Here is an 18,347-nt window from a genome sequence, read left to right on the forward strand (position 1 = left end):
TTCTGGATTAATTGGGGTGATTCCTGCCTGGGAAGCCAAAAGCAGATATTCTCTATCAGGGAACCCTAATCATTTTTGAGCACTGGCCCTTCTGAGAACCCAGTAGTAGCTATGGATCCTCTCTCGAGAAAACAGAACCAACTGTGCCTTCAAAGTAGCTCACTTCACCGCTGTGTGTCACATATGGTGGCTTCCTGTTTTTGACCTCCAAACTCCACCCATGAGCCTGCTTTTGTAAAAGCAAAAAGTGGGTGTTTTCCTCTAAACTTGGGCCATGATTTCAAGGGCTCTGGAGCCCTCGGTCCGCTGCTAACGTGGGGTCTGGCCTGTCTTCAGCGTTCCTGGGACATAACATGCATCCCCAAAGGCAGGAGTGGTTTATACCTCTGGGACTTCTACTGCTGCCTCATTTGCTCCTGGCAAACATTCAAGGTACTTTACGTGCGTCGTGTGCCTGTGATCATATATGGGAGGCACGGTGAGATGGAAAAGGGGGTATGAGGTGGGGCTTAACCCCGGGAGTGGAGTGTGGTCTCCACACAGCAGGTACACCTGTGTTGGTAGCAGCACCGTGGAGAAACTTCCTGAGCCTTGGAGATAAGGCTCTCTCTTTTCCTATGGGGTCATGACAAAAACAGGGCCCTGGGGAGACCGGGAAGTAGGCTTCTTATATTTCGTTCCACGGCTCGAGGTCTGGGAAGGTCTGGTGTTTTGCTTTCTGTTGTTGTTGTTGCTTTTCTCTTTTCTTTTTTTTTTTTTCATTTTGTGTTTATTAATTTTTATTTATTTATTTATTTTCCAAAACGTTTTTATTTTTTATTTTTGGGAGAGAGAGAGAGACACACACAGAGTACAAGTCGGGGAGGGACGGAGAGAAAGAGGGAGACACAGAATCCGACGCAGGCTCCAGGCTCCGAGCTGTTCGTACAGAGCCTGACTCGGGGCTTGAACCCACTGACCGAGAGATCATGACCCGAACCGAAGTCGGACGCTTAACTGACTGAGCCACCCAGGCACCCCCTCCTTTTTTTTTTTTTTTTTTTTTTTTCCATTTTGAATATCAGCTCCAAACTGAAAGCTGCCGCATTTTCTGCTAGTTACACACTCTGCTCCCTGTGGCATTCTCTGAGACCTCTAGCCAGGGGCTGTGTCCTGAGCAAAGATAAATGATGTTGTCATTCCCAAAGAGAGATCTAAATTGTAGGAAAAAAAGCTTGCCCTCTCTAGGGTCTGTGAATGAGGATCTGAGCAGAGGCCTTGGGAGCCTCAGTATCAAAGGAACCCCCAGCATCTAGTTGTTAAGAGTTAAAGGCCATTCCTCTGCCATGGGCTTGTTCTGGTTCCCCTCACGTGCTCCGGGACCGAGCGAACGTTCCTTTCTGTTACAACTACTCAACCTCCCAGTACTTTTCTTTCCAGGTCAGCTGAGAAGCGAGAGGTAAGCTATTGCCTTTCTCACTATTCCTCCGAAGAAGTATTCGGGCATTATTATATTGTACATCTGAAACGAATGTAGTGTCGTATGTAAATTACACTTCAATTTTAGAAATTACTTCCTTAAAAGGTTTGTATAGCTTAAAATAGTTGACCTTATCAGAGAGCTCGTGATAACTCCATATTAGTACCTTAAAAACTCACCTCTTTCCTTCCTTCATAATTTTGCTGGAAACCATGTGACTTCAGAGTGGAGAGAACTTCCTCTGTAGGGCCTCTTTTGCCTCCCAGAGCAGACTCTTAGGTATGAAATGATGATTCTTTTGGTCTGAGTCCCCGTGTTCCCCATTTTAAATTTGCTTCTGTACTGACAAGAAATCTGGGTTGGCACAGGAAAGAGCTGCTTCATTTTCTATTGTAAACTACATGTAAACACAGGTACTTTATCCTCAGCATCCAGAGACGTAACCAACTACTTTTTCCTGTTAGAATTAAATCAAAATAGGGGTGCCTCAGTGGCTCAGTCGGTTGTGTGTCCGATTCGTGATGTCGGCTTAGGTCATGATCTCATGGGTCATGGGATGGAGCCCTGCGTCGGGCTCCATGCTGACAATGCGGAACCTGCTTGGGATTCTCTCTTTCCCTCTCTCCTGTACCTCGCCTGCTCTCTCCCTCTCTCTCTCTCAAAATAAATAAATAAAAACTTTGTTTTAGGTTTAAATTAAAAAAAAATTAAATCAAAATAGTAGCCTTCTTTGCGGTTACTTCCCTATCTTCTAACACATGTAATTTTGAGGAAGGCAAATCAAGATTTTGTCAGTGTACTTTAAAAATGGAAAGAATACTTAAGAAGTGTATTATAGGTAAGAAAGATCAGTTTATCTGAATTTAGTATACAATTATCAGACTAAACCGCCATCTTCATACCCCAAATTGTATTACAACACTTCTTTAATTTTGCAATTTATATACTAGTAAAATTAATCCTTATTTCTTCCTTAACTTGTGAATGAATTATAGAAGCCTTTTAGATGACTAGAATATCTTTTACTTCTTTTTAAATGGCCAATCAAGCATTCTTTCTACTGCTGCTATCTTGAGGTTTATGTTGCTTTTCCAGGCCACATTTTCATTAGTTAGTTCAAAACAAAATTCTCCTTTCCCTTGTTATTTTCAAGCCTGATCTCAGCCCATCTGAGGCTGCTGGTTTTATACTTCAAGGTTTCTTTTAGCTGCTTTGCATTGATTTTTGGTATCTGAAATCTTGAATGCTCTATGTTTTTATGTTTTTGGATTTTTTTTTTTTTTTGAGAAGTCCCAAGCACCTCCTCCCCTACTCCTCTGCTTTCTACATCATAATAGCCATCTTTTATTCATTTATCAGGATCCAGCCACAAGACAGGAGTCTACTGGCCCAGTTTGAGCACCTATCATATTTAAGAAACACAGTTCATTGCTTACGAGTAATTAAACAGTAACTCAAATTTCTACTTACGGTCTCTCAAAAAATGTTAAAGGAAACCCAATGTGTGAACTGGGAGCACTTATGTACACATTTTGTCCTGTCCGTCCATCCATCCACCCGTTGGGTATTAAATACCAAAATGTCAACCAAATATTTTGGGGATTTAAAATTGAGCAGGACATGGTCTTCGCCTTCGAGAAACTCACAAAATTCGCGACTGTGTGTCTGCTACAGTTTCTCCACGTCCTTCACACTAAATTTTGAAGTTCTTTTGAGCACGTTGAGGATACTCTTGCCAGACATGATCTTCTTGTCCTTAGAAAGCAACACCCATTCTCACAAGGAGAAAGATGCAGGGTATAACTGGGCCCGGATCATACCTTGAGTCTACGTGCTCTATAGTCTTCATTCTTTCTCATTGGACTCATCCCCTTTGCTCTTTCTCCAAGGAAACTTTAGGGAAGTTCTCTGTTTCAACAGAGGTGCTGGGTCCTTTCTGTCTCATCACCACATGTCCTAGGCCAGTGGTGCGGTTTTGCGTTATCTCTTGTGCATATTGAGAGACCTTTCAGACCTTTACCGAGAAATAAAGTGGTGGCTGATTGCGGGTTGAGCTGTCTTCCTGAGCATATGTCTGACCCTTGTTGGAGAGTCTGCCCAGGATGACCCAGGCCAGTAGCTCGCAGCTGGAATGGGGGTGAGACATTTGACCGGATCTGGAGACTCTTTTGACTGTCACATCTGGAGAAGTGCTGCTGGTATGTAGCGGGCAGGGGCCAGGAATTCTGCTGAACATCCTGTAATGCACCAGGACAGGCCCTACAACAGGGAATGATCTGGCCTAAAATGGCAATAGTGTGCCAAGTCTGAAAAACATCGATCTAGGCTCTCTCTTGCCACCACTTCCATTAATTCACGTGGAAACAAGTAACAGAATGAGAACAAGTCCAGGACATATGTCTGGCGATTTGAAAATCCTGGGGGCAGTGTCCTGATTTGCTGCACGCCCCGAGAGACCAGAGTTCCTGTCTGCATGGCTGATATCAGAGCCTCGCACAGTGCCAGGCATACAGTGGTTCCAATACCATTATTGGCCCTGAATTGATTATGTCACAGAGATCATAATGTGTGGAATGGCTCAATCAGAAGGGCCGTGCAAATGAATGCCGAAGTATGTCTGCAGAGGCACTAGGCACAGAGTAAGTGCTCGAAACATGTTTGTTGAATGGAGACCTGGATGCTTGGAAGAACTAATGAATAGAAACTTGAAAGCTCTGGGGACACAGGCAGTTTTAATCTTTTACGAGCTGAAGAGAGTGCTTTTGGAAACGATAGTCTTGTGGAAAGTGAGCAGCGAGATATCTACATAATGTTCAACAACAAGCTGAGGTTTTGCGTGGTGGAATACGAGGCCAGAGTTAATGTAGATCGTACTCCCTCTTTCCTCTACCAGTAGGTTCTTTCTACTGCTTTTTCTCAGCCTATAGGTAGATACTGATAACTATCTATCCACATCTGTCTACTTTGTTCTTCTCCCTCCACAATGAGTCAACAGATCTCCCCTTCCTCTTGCACCTTCCTGGTTATCATCTTGTCTTCTCCTTGCCTTAGCCAAACAAGGTTTGGGTGCCCGCATGAAAAAAGAACAGAAGAGCAAACACAGATAGGAACAAACATGAGGTTAGTTCGAATGAGAAAAGAAGTCTCAACGTGTCACAAGTTTCCCAAAGCTGAGAAATACTACAAAAATTACGAATGCCAGAAAACTAGCATCATCTCGCCATGAACGAAATGGCTTCATGCTTCTAGAATACGTTGACACTGAACAGCTCTGACTCTCATTCGTTTCGAACTTTGTGTCTTCTTTACTTCCCACCTACTTCCTAGAGAATTCAACTGAAAGATCGGGGAACACAAGCCCAGAGAGGGGATGTGACTTGTCACCATTTTATTTGAAAATCTACTGGTATGAGAGCAAGGGAGAGAGCGGAGGCCAGCCTCAGTGACATTTTTCTGTCTGGTCTGGGGCAGAACTAGGTGAATTATCGGCAACTTCCCATTGCCCATTCCTCAAGCTGCAGCTTTCACTGAATTCTGGATCAGGGGCCAGGCCTCCTAGTGAAAACCATACTCACCGCTTCCAAGCAGAAACCCCATCCTTCTTCCCTGTCCCACCCCTCAGGCCAAAGCCTGGGCCGCCGGGCCGCTCTGCCCTCTCTAAGATGGCTCTCACTTTCATTCACAGATGCTTCAGATCAAATGACTGTCATCTCTGGCAGCAACGTGACTCTGAAAATCTCCAATGTGATTCCTGACTACAAACAATTAGCCTGGTTTTACAACGACAACCAGAAGATTGTAGAACAGGAGTCCAAAGCCCCCAAATACTTCAAGTCTCAGTTTAAGGACAGGGTCCGTCTTGGTGTTGACCACACACTCTTCATCTATAATGTCCAGAAGGAGGACAGCAGCACCTACATCCTGAAGGTGTTGAAGGAGTCTGGGAGAGAGATATCTAAATACATCTCACTGGAGGTGTTGGGTGAGTTTGGGGAGCCCCACTCCAGGGCCCCAGATGGACCACTGGGAGGTTTCCCTGGGCTCATGGGAACCCTCTCTGGGAGGAGGAACTTCAGGACAGGCTTAATTCATTTCTCCCGGAGCCCGTTCCTCTGGGGAGTGAGCCTGGGCCGGCAGAACCCAAACTGAGAGCCTTGGGACATTTAAAACCGTGAAGAGAGGGAAAACCACAGAAATGGTTTCTTCTCTCTTCTCTTCACGCTCTTCTGTGATCAACCCAAATCAGTTCTGAGCTTATCTTAATGATATACCTGAACACAGACTTCATCAGACTCAAGGAGAAAGGTACAAGAGATACAGAATGGGGCAGGGAATGTTAAAGCAAGGCTGTTTACCTTTCAGAATGGATGGGACAAAAACTTCCACTCGTAGCTCCAGCCTAACTGGTACATGTGGAATAAGGACTAATATTATATTTGGAAGCAGACAAACCTGGGTTAAACTCCGGTTACTAGCCCACTTACTAGCTCTGTGACCTTTGGAGAAAGATCTTAACATCACCATATTAGGTAAATTTCTTTTGATGGCAAAGTAGCAGAAACTAGTTTGATGTAAATTTGGCAAAAAAAAAAAAAAAAGTCTATTAAAGAAACTAGACCTATTTAAAGCAATTCAAGGGACCTAAAAGAGGCAGGAAGGGCTGAACAGGAGGAAGAATGAGGCCAGTCTAGAGTCCCCACCCTCAGGAATCTGTAGACTAGGCCTCTGGATCCCTGCCATTTACATGACTTACTCTCAAGGCCTAGACTTTTGTAACTCTTGGTTTAAGTTATCAGAATTTATTTATTATTATTATTTTTTTAATGTTTATTTATTTCTGAGACAGGGGTAGAGCATGAGTGGGGGAGAGGCAGAGAGAGAGGGAGACACAGAATCCGAAGCAGGCTCCAGGCTCTGAGCCATCAGCACAGAGCCCAACACGGGGCTCGAACTCACAGACCGTGAGATCATGACCTGAGCCGAAATCGGTCGCTCAACCAACTGAGCCACCCAGGCGCCCCTGAATTTATTTATTTTTTAAAGTTTATTTATTTATTTTGAGAGAAAGAGAGAGCATGGGCGGGGAGGGGCAGAAAGAGAGGGAGAGAGAGAATCCCAAGCAGGCTCTACACTGTTAGCACAGAGCCCAACATGGGGCTTGATCTCACGAACTGAGAGATCATGACCTGGGCTGAAATCAAGAGCCACTTAATCGACCGAGTCACCCAGGCACCCCTAAATTCTCAGAATCTAAAGAGAGAAACTGATTAGCCCAAGTTGGTTCAGATACGTGTATCCGATGAAAACATTTACGGCCCGAAGGGTCAGGCTATAAAGCAGAAACATGGCTCCTGGGGACTCCTCCCTGGTGTTGAGGTAAGCAATTATTAGAGAAGAGGGGCAGGGCAGACATCCCAGACAGGTGAGACCTGAGAGCTGTGGAGTCCCCATATTATGAGGATAATTATATCTTGCTTTTAGGATGTCGTGAGAACCAAAGTCAATAATGAGAGTAAAACATCAAAAAATGAAAACAAGGGTTCCTTTCCAAACCAAATCATTTTATCATGCAGTTTCTTTCCACCAGATAATTACCAAAAATATAAACACAAAATCTCTAGAAAATACTCAGAATATGTCTGTAATGTTCTTTCTCCCCCGAAACAGTGTAAATGAAGAGCGTCATGTACAATCAGGTCCCACCGGCTCAACCGTCCCTGTTCTAAGAGGCTGGAGGCCCCTTCTTTCTCACTTCCCTCTAAGTCACATGAGCCTGAAAATTTGGGAGGTTTTTGAAGGTTCTGGGAACAGGAAAGAGTCAAAGTCTCTTACAGTGGTCTTAAGAAAAAGCCCAAAGTTGTATCATTTACCAATTTCTGTGGTAAATAGTCCCCCCACGGCCAATTCCAAGTCCCTAATGGTTTCATAATCAGCTTGCAACATTTCTGAATATTTTAAATTCCCAAAGCTGGTGTGAGGTAAGCGCGTGTGTCTGAAGATAAGACCATCAGGAAACTCATTCTTCAGTACAGACCTTGAATTTCTGATAGCTCAAGGGGGGCATCTTAGAGCCAGCCTCTCTGCTGGCTCAAAAAATCCCATCCACAAAGTGCCCCAGTGCATGCTTCTCGGCGTGTAAAATGTGGACGATATGGAAGACAAGGCTAGACCACAGGAAATGCCAAAAAACATTATGAAAATGTGCAGGGGAAGTCCAGCAATCTGAGGGGGATTTCACACTGGAGATGGGCCTAGAGTCAGGGAGACCAGACAGGCAGAACCCTCCCATCTCACCCCACACCCTTGCAGCCAGAGGCAAGCTCTGGGCTCGTCAATTCTCTGACGCATTTAATCCTTTGACACCTGAGCGGCACTGACTTTGCAGGGGTTTCATCCATGGCCGGAATGGAAAGGCGCCAGCGGGTCTCAGGTAAAGGGGCCATGGCAAAGGAAGGAACAGATGCTGAGATTACTTTTTAGCCCCTCTGGGGGCAGGATGACAGCAGTAATGATGATGTGACCTCCAACACGCATATAACACTTGTGCCCTGCAGAAAGCACTTCCCCCTGGAGGATGCCATTTTATCTCACTAACATTGTGCTATGAGGTGGAGTCAGTTTACCAGTGGGAAGGAAAGTTGAGGGGTTAATTATCTTGATGATGTCACTCCACGAGAGCCAGGACCCAGGCTGGTCTCACTCCAAAGCTACCGTTTTGTCCTTTGTATCTCATAACTACTCCATCCATCCATCCATCCATCCATCCACCCATCCTTTTGTCACATGCTTCCGGAATTCCTGCTATGTGGCAGGCACTGTACTAAACCCCGAGATACCAAAGATTACGGATACAATGCTGTGCATCATGGCTTATGCGTGCTGGGAGTTACATGAGGCTCTTCTCTGTAGCTCTGCCAGGGTCCAGGAAAGGGCTTTGCAGTGTGCCGGGTGGCACCTCTTACCCCAGGACTCTTGGGGTAAGAATCTGAGCCCACGTGCTCTGGAAGGACAGATGGGCCAAGATGCCAACTCCGGGCTGGTGCTGGAGAAGGATCCCCAAGGAGCTCAGACAGTTGGGATACCAAGTCTGATGCCAACCAATCTCTGCTGTCCTTTCCGGCCCACACATAGTCATAACCCCATTTTGGTTCTGGGGGCGAGGCTTCCCCCACCCCCAACATACATACCGTATCCATTTTAGCGTCACCCCTAAGGAGCAGCCCTTCCGGTCTGAGCCTCCAGACGTCAAAGCTGCTCACTGGCTCCCTCTGTAGGGGCCTCTTCTCCATGACACCACTTCCTGTCCCTACCTAGCTCCCTTTTGTATTTTGTTAGCCAAACGCTTGTAGCATCAGCGCCTCATAAACGCATAAACCCATCGTCTCATCTTACAACATCCTCCTCGTCTTCAGATCCAGTACCTAAACCTGTCATAAAGTTTGAGAAGACACAGGAAGAGAGCAACAGATGTCATCTGAAACTGTCATGTGGGACCGAAGGCCTGTCTGTAAGCTGGTATGGGGACTCGAGACCATTTCCAAAGGAGATCCATAGTAATGTGCTTGAAATCACCGTTACTCCACAGAATTACTCCAGGAGTTACACCTGCCAAGTCAGCAATGCTGTGAGCAGCAAGAATGACACAGTCTACTTCACTTTACCCTGTAGTCTGGGTAAGAAATATTCCCAAGGGAGCCGAGGCGGGGTACGGGTAACTAGTTTGCTCTTGATTCAAGAAAGCTGTGGGAATCCTATTCAGCATCCTGCTTGGGTGGAGAATCCCAAAGGCATCTGTGCGACCTGGGAGACGGGTTCTACCCCGGGCTCTGCCACCGCCTCTCAGCAAGCTCGCCTGGCTTTTGTGGAGCTTATCGTCCTTGCTTGCAAAGGGGGGGCTGACACTCCTACCCAGCTCTAACAATGCGGGGTCCTAGAATCTGAGGTCTGGGGAATTGTAGGACAATCAGATGTCAGCAAGTGGGAGAGCAGACCAGACCCAGTTGAGCAGGTGCGTAGAGGGGTTTCTGGGAGACGGCCTAAATTAACAAAGGCAAGAAGGGCCGGGTAGATGAGCACAAGCCAGAACAGGCGGTAAACAGGAACGAGGGCCTTACCCTAAGGTAGAGACTCTCTGCTCTTTAGAAAGACAGACTCTGGGTTTCATGTTTCAGATCCTCTGTCTCTTGGGAGGATCCCTTCACTTGAGCATCTCTCTTGGCTCTCTATCAAGCCTACGCAAGTCCCGTAGAGTGGTAGCTGGGATCAGGCAGTAAGCTCGTAGGCTTTAGAGTCAGACACCTGGGGTGAGTCCCGGAATTGTCACTTACTAGTGAAGCAAGTTACTTCGCTTCTCCAAGTCACGTCCTTCGCCAAGTCGTGTCCTTCCTAAGAAACAGGCAAAATAGTAATCCTTATCTCATGCTGTGTAAGGATTAAATGAGATAGTACAGATAACCTGCCTAGCACAGTGCCTGATGAGTCTTCAATGAATGGTACTTAAATTACGCCCAGTTCCTTCAATTCTGGAGATACTAGGAGTTTGGGGGACCCCTTAATAAATTTGAATTGCCATCTCCAGCATTCTGGGTCCTGTACTTTCCATACCTCTGAAACCACATCCCTGAGAATCTATATCCATATCCATATCCATATGCATATCCTTCCAGAATAACTCACGCCCGTGGTGCCAACATTTACCTGAGTTTCCTGTCAGGCACCAGGGATCATGGCCCTCGGAGACACTGCTCTTTCACGGTCCTCCCGGACCCGGTCTACTCTCCCACCTGTACTGATTTCTTCACCTCTGCTCCCACATGCAGACTATGGACACTGTATACTTCTTCATTCTTCCCAACTGACTGGCCATGCCTCTGCTAGTCTCTCCTGCCACCACAGACCTGATGGGACAGTTTGGGGTCTGGCCGTGAGACTACCTTCATATCACCAGCACAGCCTGAGAGCCAGAAAAAGGAAGAAACACAGCCCCTGTCCTTTATAAAATGAGGGTGACCGCTCATCTACAGAGAGGAGGAAAACAATAATATAGCCCTTTTTATTTTGGAAGTGCTACACCACTCTAGTCACTTGTTAGCCACCCAAATTATTCTAGAAAAGCATCCCTAATTTATCACCCATTCTCTTTGTCTTTTAATTTTCTGCTCCCTCCTCCCCTCTGTTCTTACCCCTTCTCTTCTCTTCCCTTCTCTTCTCTCTTCCCTTTCTCTTTTTTCCTCTTAGTAGGTGCGGATGGTGAGTGGGGTGGAAAAACAGAGAGGGGAAGTAATCCTTCCCTCCCTGAACTCTAGACACCTAACTGTTTGGCATTTTCTTTCTCTTTCAGGCAGATCCACTGGAGTAGCCTGGACTGCAACGTGGCTAGTGGTCATGGTACCCATTGTTCCTGGCCTCCTATGGCCCTGAGATGAGCTCTTCTAACTCAGGAGTGAAAGCTGAAGATGGCGGGGTCTTGCCATCATCAGCCAGACAGGAGCTCTGGTTATACGGGATGGAAGAAAGTGTGCTGTTGGGGCATCTACAAGGATTTTCAAATTAACTTTTAAAAAATTAGAGTTAAGGGGTGCTTGGGTGGCTCAGTTGGTTAAGCATCCGACTCTTGGTTTCGGCTCAGGTCATGATTTTACAGTTTTGAGAGTTCAAGTCCCCTCATCGGGCTTTGCACTGGAAGAGTGGAGCCTCCTTGGGATTCTCACTCTCTCTCTCTGCCCGTCTCCCACTCCGGTTGTCTTTGTCTCTCTCAACATAAACAAATAAACTTAAAAACATTTCTTTAAATGTTCATTTATTTTTAAGAGAGAGAGAGAGAGAGAGAGAAAGGGTGCGAGTCAGGGAGGGACACCGAGAGAGGGAAACACAGAATCCGAGGCAGGCTCCAAGCTCTGAGCTGTCAGCACAGAGCCCAATGTGGGGCTCAAACCCACAAACTGTGAGATCAAGACCTGAGCTGAAGTTAGATGTTTAACCAACTGAGCCGCCCAGGTGCCCCAAAATAAATAAATAAACTTAAAAACAAACAAGCAAATAATTAATTAATTTAATTAAATAAAAAACTACAGTTGATATTTTATTTTATATCCTTGGTTGTTTCTCAGCGCCCATATATAGATACACATGCATTCTTCCCACCAGAAGATGTGATCAAACGATGTTTTCTTGTTTCAATAAAGATTTGAGAGGACCATCAACGTTAAACTGTCGGCCAAGGCCTGCTCCATTGGCCTGGACAATCGAGACACAAAGGGGAAGAGCCTGGGCTCGTGGGCTCCTTCTGGCGTTTCAGTGTGTGTGAGGAGTTAATTTGTGTTATCTCTGACCCTTGCTCCCACATCCATGCCCGATTTTCTGGGGTTTCAACTTCTCCCCACCCCAAATTCTGGCCTCCTCTCTGAGGAGCATGCTCATTAGGTTTCCTGGGAATATGGGGTCAGGCTCACCCCTCAGGAGTGAGCAAGAAACTTTGCCACATAGAAAGAGTCCCTCCCAAGCCTTTCCTGGGGGAGCTGAGCAACCCTACTCCCTTTGTGTGCAACTCTTCAAGTCCTACCTGTGTCATAGGAGCTAATAAAACCATCAAATGGGCAAAATGTTCTCACTAGTGTCTTCCATTGCAGGAAGGTGGGAGGCCCCAGGCCTGGCGCTGACAAAACACACATTTCTGCTGTGTGTTGCCCTCCTCCAAGGCTTGTGTGGGCCTAGAGCTGAGAAGGCCCTTCAAGGATGTGCTCCCCATTCTGGGCCCTGCCCCCCTATAGGTGACTTTCCTTCTACATCAAACCAGCCTTCCCTGCCGTCTAGCCCTCTTCTGTGGAAGAAAATATCATGTGTTCGCCACTCTCCTTTTCCTCCTGGGCTGTCCTGGTTAATTTTCTGTGTCAACTTGACCGGGGCACAGCGGGGTCCCGATGTGCGGTCCCACGCTATTCTGTGTGTGTCTGTGAGGGTTTTCTGGGTAAGACTAACATTTGAATCAGTAGACTGAGTAAAGCAGATTATCCTCCCTAATGTGTGTGGGCTGCATCCAATCAGGTGAAAGTGTGAGCAGGCTCACCCTCCCACAAATATGGGAGAATTACTTCTGTCTGACTCCTTTCGAGCTGGGACATTTGTTTCTTTCCTGCCTTCAGACGCCAACAGCAATCCTGGGTCTCAGCTCTTGGGACTTGTCAGCTTGCATAATTACATGAGCCAATTCCTTATAATAAATCTGTGTGTGTGTGTGTGTGTGTGTGTGTGCGCACCTCCTATTTGTCTGTCTCTGTAGAGCCCTGCCCAATGCATGGGCCAATAAAAAAGCTACCTTTGTCAGCTCCTTTTTCATTTAGTTGGGGCCATGTGACTGGTTTTAGCCAATAGAAAATGGATGGAATTGATGGGACAGGAAGCGAGGGACTCTGAGAATTGGAGCCACATAATGAAAGGGACCTGGGTCCAAGCCATTGCATGGAAGGCAGCTGCCTGGTTTGCACTAAACACGCATAAGAAAGCCTGGGTTTTGTTTGTTAGCCTGGACAGGATAGCCTGGACTCCCTAAGACACCGACCATCCCCTTCAGCCCTACCTGTGGTCCCATCCCGGCCTCACCTCTGATTAGCTTGCACCCTCCAATGGGACTGTCTGCTTTCTGCATGCAGTGTCCTTCCCTTTTCCCTTGCTCTTTCTTGGCAGAAGAAGAGGTTTTCTTGAGGACACACACACACACACACACACACACACACATCAATGGAATCAAAGAGCATCTCTGGGGGAAAGCAGTAAGGGAAAAGAAGTGTCACTTTATACCATAAATAAGCATAGTCCTCGCTGCTAAGGAACAGGCACACCTCTCCCGGGATCGAGTTTTGACTGGGTCTAGTTACTTGAAGACCTGAGGCAAATCCTCACCTTTGACGGTCCAGATCGCCAACACCAATTATTCCCTGCCTCTCTCTCTCCAGGCAGTGCTAGATACTTCATTTGTTGGACTTAGTGCAGAATGAAAATGTAGGACCCCACCCCACCCCCACCTTGTTCAAAATGCAGGGAAAAAATGCCATTAAATGCACTAAAATATAAACCTTTTCCCTTTATTCTGCAGTCTTTCTGTATTTGGGATTTTTTTTTAAGTTGCTATTAAATGTTCTAAGTAAAGGAAATTAAACGTTAATGTTATCATTGTGAATTTTATTGTTTATATTTGCAACGCCAGTCAGTTTTGAGTGAGATATAAGAATATTTAATTCATTTGTGGGATAACTGAAATTACTCAATTCGTGTTTTTTTAGCTTATAGATACATGTGCATTTTGTCTTTGCCAGAGCGATAGAAATAATGCAAAAAAACCACCTCACTTAACTGTTTTATTTATTTTTATTTATTTTTTAAAGTTTATTTATTTTTGACAGAAAGAGACCAAGCATGAGCGGGGGAGGGGCAGAGAGAGAGGGAGACACAGAATCCGAAGCAGGCTCCAGGCTCCGAGCTGTCAGCACAGAGCATGACGCGGGTCTTGAACTCACAGACCGCGAGATCATGACCTGAGCCGAAGCCGGACGCTCATCCAACTGGGCCACCCAGGCGCCCCAACTGTTTTATTTTACTTCTTTGTTTTTATTTTTGTTTGTTTTTTTAGCGTTTTTGTTTATTTTTGACACAGAGAGAGACAGAGCATGAACAGGGGAGAGTCAGAGAGAGAGGGAGACACAGAATCGGAAGCAGGCTCCAGGCTCTGAGCCATCAGCCCAGAGCCCGATGCGGGGCTCGAACTCACGGACTGTGAGATCGTGACCTGAGCCGAAGTCGGACGCTCAACCGACTGAGCCACGCAGGCGCCCCAGTTTTATTTTACTTCTTGTGCACACACGTTTTTCCAACACTCTCTGGAAGCCAGTGGGTTTCGTGACACAATTCCTTTGTAGTCATTTTGAGTCTCCGTGAACTCTTACGCATCGTTGATCCACTGAATTCTGTACTCATGGGGTACCCTGAATGCTGCATTTGGAGGAGGCAGCCAGAACAGGATGGACCATGCATACTGCACTGTAAAGGACTTCATTCAAAAGACACAGGTGGCAAGGTGACATTATTGAGAATGTAATAATATCAAGATGGTGACAGCAGAGCACCAGACCAAGTGTTCTTGCACCAAAGCCTCTGAACAACCCAATTGCAGCTGGGTTGGCCTCAAGGATACCTGACACCTTACACCGAGACAATACCTTCTCTGGGAGTTCCAGTACAAGGACCAAGCCTGGTTCTCACGGATTCCCCAGCCTCTCATGTGTTTCCATACATCAAAACTTAGCGGGGTGATTATCAGCGAACTCAAGTGTTAAAAAAAAAAAAAAAAAGGAGGAGCACCTGGGTGGCTTAGTTGATCAAGTGTCTGACTTTGGCTCGGGTCATCATCTCGCGGTTCACGGGTTCAAGCCCTGTGTTGAACTCTGTGCCGACGGCTCGGAGCCTGGATCCTGCTTCAGATTCTGTGTCTCCCTCTGTCTCTGCCCCTCCCCCACGTAAGCTCTGTCTGTCTGTCTCTCTCTCTCTCTCTCAAAACTAAATAAACATTAAAAGAAAAAGAAAAGCAAAACCACCCAAAAATGGAGTCACTTGTGCCCATGTTGCCAAACCAAGACTTAATACCTAACTTAACCACAGTTTCCACCTCTCCTAGGTTGAACCAGTCAATCTGGAATTACCTCATTACTAGTGAAGTCACCTGCCCGACGGACCCTTGCTGTCCCCTAACGGAAGGTGATCTTGCCTGAAACGATCCGGCTCTTTGCTAGTAACTTGTCCTGCTCCCTTCTGCCTGTGAAAGTCGCTCATTCTGTACTGCTCCTCAGGACTTTTTTCAGCTTGCACATGGAATGCTGCCTGACTCATGAATAAAGCCCAAAAAGATCTTTAAAATGTACTCGGCTGAATTTTTCATTTTTAACTTTTGACACAAGCCGTTTGTCTTCGTGCCAAGAAGATATCCCAGCATTTGCCCAAAGGTCTCACCAAGAACTGCCTCGTGTGACGTCCCCAGCCGTCCTCCCTGTGGCCACTCTGGTGAGCTCTGCAATACTGCCCTCTGCTGTCTCCACTGCAGCCAGTTGGGTCCGTGCTACTCAAACTTTCACTTTAGCTGCAGCAAACCCGGGCATTTTGTTAAAATGCAGACTGAGTCAGTAGGCCTGAGGTGGGGAGGGAGATTCTGCATTTTAGAGAAGATTCTAGGAGATGCCGGTGTCATTGTCCACAGACCATTTCTTTGAGCAGTAAGGCACAAGGTGTCCCTGAGCTCTGTTGTTCTGACTTTCAGCTCCCTGGTTTCTAGGTCTGTCCAAGGGATTCCCTTCTCTCCCACTTCCTGCCCTGCTCTGCTCCTGGACACCACACTCCTTTCCCTTCTCAAGTTAGCGTGTCCGGTGGTTCCTCCCAGGTTCCCATGATCCCCAGGTGCACCACTACGCCACCGGGACCAACCTGGCTCAACGGGCAGCACAAGATGGCTCACAGAAGGTTTGCAAGGCCAGGATCTCCTGGGAAGTAAGAGAATGAAGCCTTCGTATCTGGCTCTGCACAAATCAACAGCTTGGATCGGACCCCGGTGATGGGACCTGGACCATTAAATTAGACCTGGACCCTTCGGCCAATGAGCTCATTCATTCCGTTCCGCTATTTCCGCTATTTCCCAAGCGCTTGGCCGTGCTGGGTGCCTGGGAGCTGCTTAATGAAAGGTACCATTGACCGAGGCCCATGTGCCTGGCTCTTGCTGAGCAATTTACCCGAACGCGTTCCTTTGAGGAACGGGGATGGGTGTTGGGAGGGGGAGTCTTTCCAAGCTCTTAATTAGGGATTTGGATTGAGGTGGCTTCCTTGACCCTGTTCATTCTACACAATTCTTGCTGACGCCAAAGCAGTCTTCGAAAGGCCCCAGCCTTCATGGTTACTTCGTATCCAGGAGTAACAGATCAACCTCCTCCAGTGCCTTTGGGCTCTATTCAAGTGCATTTGTTAAAGTGGCAGTCCCTGCGCCAGGAGAGGTGTGCTCTCCCCTCCCCCTGCCTGCTGCTATTGTCCCCCCACTCCTCAGGAGACTGCATGGTGGGGGAGAGGACAGATTTAACCCAGAGCCACCTGCACGAGCTGCAAAGTGGTAAGGATAGACCCTTATTCCCTTTCACCTGCTGCACTGCCCCTCCCCCATGCTCTGCTGTTGCCTCCTTTTCTTTCTACTTAATTTAATTTAATTTAATTTAGTTCATTTTTTAAATTTACATCCAAGTTAGTTAGCATATGGTGCAACAATGATTTCAGGAGTAGGTTCCTTAATGCCCCTGAGCCGTTTAGCTCATTCTACCACCCACAGCCCCTCCAGCAACCCTCGGTTTATTCTCTCGTTTTCTACGCCTATCGTCTTCCTATCTCTTATTTTTTTCATTCCTGTGGTCCACCTCATCCTGCAGATGGTTTTTTCGCTACTTCTGCCTCATGCAGCCATTTCTGCCTCTGACATTCCATCTGCCCACAAGGGTCTGCGCAGCCCCGATAGGAGATGCCGTGGTTGGTTTCTTTCCTCTCCTCTTGAAATAGGAAGTGTGATCCCCTCCGTCGTGCCTTCCAGCACCGTGGCCTCTGTGCCTGGGGGCTTCAGCTCGGGCAGAGCTCCCTTTGGAGCAGACAGTGCAACAAACACACCGGCTCATTCTCTCAACAGCTATCTGTGACGGGATTCCGATGGCACTTTTCCTTACACTTCAAATTTAGAGCTGGGCCCAAGAGACGTCACTTTCTCAAGAGAGCTACAGATAGGTCAGGGGTAGTACCACTTCCAGGGGCAACTGAACTGATTTGGATTTAAGTGGCTTAAACCCAGCACTTCTCATCTCCATTCCCAGGGCGGGGAGAGAAGAGAGAAAGGGAACCATCAGGACTGAAATTGTTACAGTTGGGAGAGACCTGTGGCTTTTCCCTCTCCTCTCCCCGAGCCAGGTGCCTTTCTCATGATGCTCCTTGAAAGGGACCTCTCTGCAAGCACCGCTTGAGAGATTCAAGATATGCAGAAGAAATAGATACTAATGTCTCCCTTCCTGGTCAGGCAGTGGACGGCACGGCAAGGACGTGGTTTCTTCAGAGGATGCTACAGACCAACAACAAGGCCTCACCAGGCAGGCAGATCCCAGTGATCAGAGGTTGCTGCGTCGTCAGCGGAAGCTGCATGGGAGGAGAGAGGGCCAGAAGAGGCCAAGCCCCAGAGCCTGTCCCACATCAGCACCCTCTCCAGCGGAGGGCTCCTGACCCCCACCAGCCTTGCCGAGGCTCCTAAAGCGCTGGCACCGTGCTTCACAAAGGAGCCAAAGTCAGGTGTCTGTTATGGAGGCATCTGCCAGTGGGTCAGTGTCAGCCAGAGCAACAGAGATGGTCAAGAGCAGTTGGGTAACTACGAAACGGTTTGGTTCTCTCTTCCCTGCCCTGAGCCACTTGAGAAGCTGGAACTGGAGGAGGTAAAAAAAAAAAAAAAAAAAAGGAGGGTGGGGGAGCTTAGATCATACCTCCCTCCCTATTACAGAGTTTCTGGGCCATGAGACAAGCCTGAGCTGGAGTGACAGGAAGAGGTTAAAGGGGAGTTTTACTTCGAACTGTACTCTTAAATTACTAGAAGTGATAAAAATGAAACCGAGGGATTTTCCCAAAACATCCTAAAGTGATAGAAGACAGATTTGACATAGACCTGATATGAAAGGGGAAAAGAATCACTCTTTGATGTTAACTCCTGACCAACTGAGTTCAGAATATTAAAAAGAGTGGTTGTATGTATTTATTAAACGATTGCTAGGAATCAAACACGATCCTAGATGTCGTACTCAGAAAGACAGACATAGATCTTGTCTTCATGCAGCTGATA

At 46.9% G+C, this 18,347-nt stretch overlaps 1 protein-coding gene across 1 annotated transcript; it reads left to right on the forward strand.

The window, feature by feature from the left end:
* The first annotated feature begins 249 nt into the window (after positions 1–249).
* CD48 (CD48 molecule) lies at positions 250–11,078 on the forward strand. Its single transcript, XM_042925506.1, has 4 exons — positions 250–432; positions 5,145–5,441; positions 8,872–9,132; positions 10,800–11,078. The coding sequence occupies exons 1-4, from the start codon at positions 354–356 to the stop codon at positions 10,877–10,879; spliced, it is 717 nt and encodes a 238-aa protein (XP_042781440.1). The 5' UTR covers positions 250–353; the 3' UTR covers positions 10,880–11,078.
* The last annotated feature ends 7,269 nt before the right edge of the window (positions 11,079–18,347 follow it).

Source organism: Panthera leo, chromosome F3 (genome assembly GCF_018350215.1).
Source record: "Panthera leo isolate Ple1 chromosome F3, P.leo_Ple1_pat1.1, whole genome shotgun sequence".
Taxonomy (NCBI): Eukaryota; Metazoa; Chordata; class Mammalia; order Carnivora; family Felidae; genus Panthera; species Panthera leo.